General features: G+C 36.0%; 1 protein-coding gene across 1 annotated transcript in view; it reads right to left on the reverse strand.

Moving 5' to 3' along the window:
- LOC127882459 (uncharacterized) overlaps nucleotides 1-6,341 on the reverse strand; it is a 152,474-nt gene extending 146,133 nt beyond the window's left edge. Inside the window, exons 1-2 of the mRNA XM_052431098.1 lie at nucleotides 6,210-6,341; nucleotides 1,200-1,353 (exon numbers count right to left, since the gene is read on the reverse strand). Of these exons, the coding sequence (XP_052287058.1) occupies nucleotides 1,200-1,353; nucleotides 6,210-6,293 (238 nt within the window). The 5' untranslated portion in view covers nucleotides 6,294-6,341. The remainder of the gene's footprint in view (nucleotides 1-1,199; nucleotides 1,354-6,209) is intronic.
- Between the last annotated feature and the right edge of the window lie 2,123 nt (nucleotides 6,342-8,464).

An 8,464-nucleotide genomic window follows, 5' to 3' on the forward strand; every position in this document is an offset into this window, starting at 1 on the left:
TTGCAAAACTTGTAATAATTAAAAAAAAACTGTTGTAAAAACCAATAAGCAAGTATTATATTACAACATTTTATCATTTAGATAAACAACAATGAAACAAGTAAAAACTTTTTGTTTTGTATTCACTCTGACACTTCTACATTTGTGAACACGTTTAAGATTATTATTGTACAATTTGGGCGTGCTATCTTATCACTTGTGTTTTTCGAAGGCCTTTTTTTCGCCGGACTAATACGGATACCATTTAGATATTTAACCTATTAGTGTCATATTTACCTTAGGCATGGGGTCAATATTATGTAATTAAGCATGATAAAATATTAAAAGTCTTTAGACGTCTGCAAATATAACGCAATAAATCCTTCAACAATGTACAGATATTGTTATAGACACGTTCGGATTATTTACTGCTCGTATTTAACTAAATAGTTGCCCTTTATCTTGAACGTAATGACGTAACACTCATGAGTTACGATTCGTTAACTGATCGCGTTGAAATTTAAAGAAAAAATGTTTTAATTTTGTAGAATTGCAACATGCTTACAATACTTAACTAGATTACGTTTTCATTGAAACAATCTATTGATCCTTACACATACCCAACAATCGAACGATCCCCATTACTTCTATGATTTTATTTGAAAAAGGTAGACACAGTCAAAGATTTATCTCTTAAATTTTATGTGTTTACTTACGAATGATAACTTTGACTTTAAAACTTTGATCAATTGGCCCCTTGTTTTGAACGCCATACACAGTCGTATAATGCACTTCGACTAATTTATTCCAAGAAAATTGTCATATTTAATATTTTATTTACTTTTCATCATTCCCAATAGCTTTATGTATTTTAACTTAAATTAAGACCATATGATATGGTATCAAAATCTATTCAGTCTTGTAATATGAGAGTCTTTTATCCGGTCAAGGTTCTGAACAAAGGTACATTAATTCGTACCCTTGGTCATGGTAAACTCTATATGTCCATCAACACTTAATCATCAAACAAATCATTCTGTGATAAAAACAATTGTACTACAAAACGGATTGCTCAAGGTCTTGTATCTGATCTATGACCTTTTATGGTGACTATGACATAACATCTTGACAAACGTAACAATTCTACCAAGTTGAATTTACGGTAATCCACCTGAAACAACATAGTAATTATACACACGATTCAATCATCTATAACATACATATCTCGTGCTTTCCCCAGTTATGTATTGTGAGCGTTGCATTTCGTCTTTCCGTACAGCCCGTTGTATAATTGGCAACGCACGTGTACACACCGGAGTCCTGTTCCTCTACTATAGAAATCCGAAGGTGGTAAAGAGTTTTATTCTGAAATATCTGAAAGGACAAAAACTGCTTAAACACTCCTCTGTACTGAAAACTGACGTATATAACTGTATAATTTTATCTTTGTCTATGAATTTCATATCATTCGATTTTTATTGGGAACAGTTGAAATTAATGTCTCACTTTAAGTACCTAGTTTTACAAAGACTTAAGTTAACTGATTAATGCTGATTAACTAATTGCATTGCTACATCTTTAAGATGGGTTGTGTTATAGTCTATGCAATACTTGATTCAATGTTTAAGTATGTAACATGTATTTTAATTACACTAATACCATTACCTGTGGAGAAACAGAGATTGTATCAGTATATTCTAATTTCAGAAATTTAAATTTCATTCAAATAGCATTAGAAAAAGCCTTAAAACAGAACACCCCGTTGCTAACGTTTCCCTTAAATCTGGCAAAAGGTTCTCTGAGAAGTTGCATTATATATTTATTAAGAAAATATCCAAAGTACAGTAGTAGAAAAAATACACTTAAGCGGAAATCATAGTCCCCATCACCTAAAGATCACATGTCATTTCATGGAAAAGACGAGAAATGACAAAAAAAGTCCCTATTCATAAAACTTCCGTAATCCTGGGAAAATCAATGAAGCTGATCATCCATATTTAGTACACACTTCCTTTTTGAAATGATGCTTACAGTTACATTTTGGCAATGATTTGCCTATGAATGAATAGAAAGGAACCTGGTGAAGTGCACACCTTCTCTTGCTAATTACAATTTGCATTTTTCCATGTAGCAATGAATCCCTGCTGGTAGTTTATGAGGAATACTCCGGGACAAAATTGTGCACTTCATACGCATTCAGATATATAGCCCAACATTAATTAACAATTGTAAAGAATGCTTTTCACTGTGATCATTTAAAAACAAACAAGCGAGTGTGAACCTGAACGTTGAGCAAAAGCCATGGATGAACATTACATGTTATTATATATTGTGCAGTTCCATGATGTAGTAATAGTCTTCAAATCTGTATCATGCTCACATTTCGAGCATTAACATATTTGTTTGACCTTAACCATTGTACTTAGGTATACAAGTCTTGTGTGCAACGTGCTGACTCGACATTATTTTGTATGATTGTATGCCAATATTTTGAAAACCCGCTTGACGAATGAATTTGATTTAGTCCTGCTCGGCAGTCATATGCCCAAATTTGACCTTAGATCAAAAAGTGCCGATTGCCCGAGATATGGGTATTATGCATGACGAGCCGTGTCAACATGGTGAACGTATGTTGAGAATTGTTTTTAAAACTACATAATGAATTATACAGTTACAGAAAATTCAGACCTGCATTCTGCTCAAATTTGATCTATATGTGATCTTGGGTTTGTAGACAGGAATATCAGTCTTACATGCACTAGATTGTATCCTAACAATCAGGACGTTTCGATTTTATTTTTGTTTTCAAATTTCATGATTAAGTTACATACGAATAAATTGTATTATTAAATTTATATTTGACTTCTAAGTGTGATCATATAACCTTTGAACTAAAAACACTTGCAATCGCAACAAGCACATGCTATACAGTGTATAACATTTAAGTCTCATCTCAATACCTTAGTTTTATTATTTTCCAGTTATTGAGAGGGATTTATTTTAATTGTAGTGTGGTTGAATGTGTTATTTATATCTTCGACAAGCTTTCGTGATTTCTTGTTGATGAAATGATTGTATCTGTAAGCATATACAAGCGATTAGTAGTATGTACCGAGTAGCAGATTGTTCAATACCAGTGTATTTTAAATCTGAATCAAATGGGAAAACAATGAGTCTAGTGGAATATTGCATTAACATAGATCTCAGGTTCGAGTCTCAAAATTAAAACTGTTTTTCACCTTAACATTTATATATTTTTATTTATGAAGGAAATTATATGGTTTAACTTCAAATATATGATTAATGAAAAAATAAATAATTTCTCTATGCTTTCTTAAAAAATATAATTACAAAATACCGTGACTACGGGGCTGGGGGGATATTTGTAACACATTCAACCACCGTGAAATTATGAATACAGTAGATCGAGTCAAATTTGACTATATTTCTATATTCAGATTTAATTCTAATATTTTAACAAGGGCTGTTTGTAAAACATGCATGCCCCCCATATGGGCTCTCCGTTGTAGTGACAGCCATTGTGTGAATATGTTTTTTGTCACTGTGACCTTGACCTTTGACCTAGTGACCTGAAAATCAATAGAGGTCATCTGCCAGTCATGATCAATGTACCTATCAAGTTTCATGATTCTAGCCATAAGCGTTCTTGAGTTATCATCCGGAAACCATTTTACTATTTCGGGTCACCGTGAACTTGACCTTTGACTTAGTGACCTCAAAATTAATAGGGGTCATCTGCGAGTCATGATCAATTTATCTATGAAGTTTCATGATCCTAGGCATAAGCGTTCTTGAGTTATCACCCGGAAACCATTTTACTATTTCTGGTCACCATGACCTTGACCTTTGACCTAGTGACCTCAAAATCAATAGGGGTCATCTTCCAGTCATGATCAATTTACCTATGAAGTTTCATGATCGTAGCAATTAGCGTTCTTGAGTTATCATCCGGAAACCATTTTACTATTTCAGGTCACAGTGACCTTGACCTTTGATATATCGACCTGAAAATCAATAGGGGTCAACTGCGAGTCATGATCAATCTACGTATCAAAGTTTCATGATCCAAGGCATAAGCGTTCTTGAGTTATCATCCGGAAACCATTTAACTATTTCGGGTCACTGTGACCTTGACCTTTGACCTAGTGACCTGAAAATCAATAGGGGTCATCTGCGAGTCATGATCAATCTACCTATCAAGTTTCATGATCCTAGGCCTAAGTGTTCTCGAGTTAATATCCGGAAACCATTTTACTATTTCGGGTCACCGTGACCTTGACCTTTGACCTAGTGACCTCAAAATCAATAGGGGTCATTTGCTAGTCATGATCAATGTACCTATGAAGTTTCATGATCCTAGGCCCAAGCGTACTTGAGTTATCATCCGGACACCAGCTGGTGGAAGGACCGACAGACCGACCGACAGACCGACATGTGCAAAGCAATATACCCCCTCTTCTTCGAAGGGGGGCATAATAAAGAAAGCAATCTAGAAACAACAGCTGTTTGTAAAACATGCATGCCCCGCATATGGGCTGTCAGTTGTAGTGGCAGCCATTGTGTGAATACGTTTTTTGTCACTGTGACCTTGACCTTTGACCTAGTGACCTGAAAATCAATAAGGGTCATCTGCCAGTCATGATCAATGTACCTATGAAGTTTCATGATCCTAGGCCTAATTATTCTTGAGTTATCATCAGGAAACCATTTTACTGTTTCGAGTCAGTGACCTTGACCTTTGACCTAGAGACCTGAAAATTAATAGGGGTCATCTGCCAGTCATGATCAATGTACCTATGAAGTTTCATGATCCTTGGCTTAAGCATTCTTGAGTTATCATCCGGAAACCATTTTACTATTTCGAGTCACTGTGAACTTGACCTTTGACCTGAAAATCAATAGGGGTCATTTGCCAATCATTTTCAATGTACCTATGAAGTTTCATGATCCTAGGCGTAAGCATTCTTGAGTTATCATCCGGAAACCATTTTACTGTTTCGAGTCGTAGTGACCTTGACATATGACCTAGTGACCTGAAAATCAATAGGGGTCATCTGCCAGTCATGATCAATGTACCTATGAAGTTTCATGATCTTAGGCGTAAGCATTCTTGAGTTATCATCCGGAAACCATTTAACTGTTTCGAGTCACTGTGACCTTTACCTTTGACCTAGTGACCTGAAAATCAATAGGGGTCATTTGCCAGTCATGATCAATGTACCTATGAAGTTTCATGATCCTAGGCGCCAGCATTCTTGAGTTATCATCCGGAAACCATTTTACCATTTCGAGCCACTGTGACCTTGACATTTGACCTAGTGACCTGAAAATCAATAGGGGTCATTTGCCAGTTATTATCAATGTACCTATGAAGTTTGATGATCCTAGGCGTAAACATTCTTGAGTTAACATCCGGAAACCATTTTTCTATTTTGAGTCACTGTGACCTTGACCTTTGACCTAGTGACCTGAAAATCAATAGGGGTCATTTGCCAGTCATTATCAATGTACCTATGAAGTTTCATGATCCTAGGCGTAAACATTCTTAAGTTATCATCCGGAAACCATTTTACTATTTCGAGTCACTGTGACCTTGACATTTGACCTAGTGACCTGAAAATCAATAAGGATCATCTGCCAGTCATGATCAATGTACCTATGAAGTTTCATGATCCTAGGCCTAAGCATTCTTGAGTTATCATCCGGAAACCATTTTACTATTTCGAGTCACTGTGACCTTGACCTTTGACCTAGTGACCTGAAAATCAATAGGGTTCATCTGCGAGTCATGATCAATCTACCCATGAAGTTTCATGATACTAGGCGTATGCGTTCTTGAGTTATCATTCAAAAACCATTTTACTTTTTCGGGTCACCGTGACCTTGACCTTTGACCTAGTGACCTCAAAATCAATATGGGTCATCTGCGAGTCATGATCAATGTACCTATGAAGTTTCATGATCCTAGGCCTAAGCGTTCTTGAGTTATCGTCTGACAACCACCTGGTGGACGGACAGACCGACCGACAGACCGACAGACCGACATGAGCAAAGCAATATACCCCCTCTTCTTCGAAGGGGGGCATAAAAAGAACTTACCCTTTTAGTGACACTTTATAAACAACTATAAAGTACGTATGCCACAAAGGACAAAACTTGACAAGATATCCGTCACAGTAGAACAATGGCATATGAACAGTTATATTTACATGAAATTTTCCTCCTTTTTCTATTTTCACATTGTCCTTCTCCCACCAAATGTCGCTGGCTTCTTCTGTCGAACATGTAAGCATTACAGTTCTACCAGTGTAGTCAACAACATCTGCTGGACCATTGATCCCTAAAAATACAAAAAATACCACAGTTGTTCGTTGTTAGTAACGTGAATAGCGATTTATACTGGCGCAATTACGGGTACGTCACCTTCTTTCCATTCACCTCTGGATTTAGCTCATAGAAAATCCACAACTAATGTGGTTAAAGAAATATTACATCCCCAACAAATAATGCCTTTCAGTCTATTTTGATGTACTTTGTAATGTAAGGATCTGGTACGTAATAAAACCTTCGTTGTGAGAACACTGCTTATAGGTTTGTAACACTGCACCAGTCTCTATCATGGGAGAATAGGTTTAATACATTACAGATTAAAAGTATTACTGTCATGGGACCCCAGAAGTGGTCTGTGTTTCGTGCACATTTGAAGCCTCGATTTAAACATCCATTGTCAGAAATGTTCACCATTTTGAGACGACGTGTCTCGAAAAAGACCTTTGTTATTATCGTTCGTGTATGGTTGGGTATACACGATGGATCCATTAAGCTCCTCTATTTCAATGTTAATGTTGGAGTGTAATAGAATTATGAGTATTGGATATTCAACCTTAGTTACTAAGCATATTTAACATTGAGGTTTCCTCGATATTACATTAGACAAATTTACAGAGATGTGTGTACTGTATTTATAAAAGTGCAACACTGGAAATGTCAAACAACGGCTCACGACTTATACTACCCAACACTCGTAAGTGAAGGCTTCACAAAGTTTCAATCAAGTGCCGGCCAGAATATCCAAAGTCTTTAATGCGGACTTGGTCAAGCATTTTTTTTAAATGTCATATTGCCATCACCCTGTGGTGAAAGTTTTCAACGCTGTGAAACCACTGTACCACCTTTGGAAACATAGATAACACGGTAATATTCAAACAAAATTATTTTGAAATCCAATCAGAGATTTCCTATAAGAACATGTTGCTATGTTAAATGCAGTGAAACAAGAAAAAAACACTGCCATTCCATATCGTTGAAAATAGTGGCAACATTTGATGAACTGTGGAATACCGCTTCCAAGGAAAAATTCCCGGAAAATAAAATTATATCGTAAATAAAATACCAGTGTGTGTAACAATATAAAGAAGTGAAACTCCAGCTGCTGGAGCAGTATTGAATTTTCATTAAAAACAATTAGTTGGTCCTTTATTTAAGGCAAGTGACCGATTGCCCAAACAGTACAAAACAGCACAATACAGCACAATACAAACCAACATAAACACAAAATATGAATAAAGCTGGGGTCACCGCCTTGGAACGGTCAATGCAAAGCATTGGGGGTTTAAACCTGGTTATAGAGCGCTCAACCTCACACTTGGCCCAGCAATAACACTATTTGCAATGGTGGAAAAGATGTCCGAAATGCAATCATATCAACACCACCTTCGCTCCTGTTTGTCTACGTAGTTAAACCATTTATGGCCCTTTGAAAGTGGGTAAAAATCCAAGTAATGGTTTTAGACAATACAAGTTTCAATGGTTAAAATATGGCCTCAAAACAATATCAAGATTACACCTCTTAGAAGCAATTGGATTAATTGATGTGAGATAGGTTTTTGGAAATTCGAACAGCTATATCCAAAATAATGTTTTTCAAAGTTTAAAGAACAATGCCACTGGCGGTAATGTTCTGAACGAAGCGGATCTTTGTTTATAACCTTCGCTAGAGGTTAATACAACGTACATGTGTGTACAAATATTGTTTAATCCAAGAAATGGTTTCTGTTATGAAGATTTCAAAAAGTTCAAAAACGGTATATTTAAATTAGAAAAAATGTCCGCCACAATAGGCCTTGTCGTTAAAGAGAGTAGGAGAAGTTGATCAACTTCTACTAATAATTCTAATGTAGCTGTTGTTGAAAACTGGTAACTGACTAGGAGATATTGAAATATTTAAATAAATTCAAATAAAGAATAGCCACTCCCGTCACTGGCGATGCAGCTGCACCATATTAGCAGCTTTCGTAAACGGCTATTAAAGGAAAATAACATCAAATTTGTTTCAGAATCAATGCAGCCAACGTACATATCTTTGCTTTGTGAGCTTCAAACATAGTTTTGTTTGAATAAATGCACACATGAGATGCACACGTACATGGTATGGTGTGAAACCACAGACATATTGTCGATTTAA

The sequence above is a fragment of the Dreissena polymorpha genome, chromosome 5, assembly GCF_020536995.1.
Source record: "Dreissena polymorpha isolate Duluth1 chromosome 5, UMN_Dpol_1.0, whole genome shotgun sequence".
NCBI lineage: Eukaryota > Metazoa > Mollusca > Bivalvia > Myida > Dreissenidae > Dreissena > Dreissena polymorpha.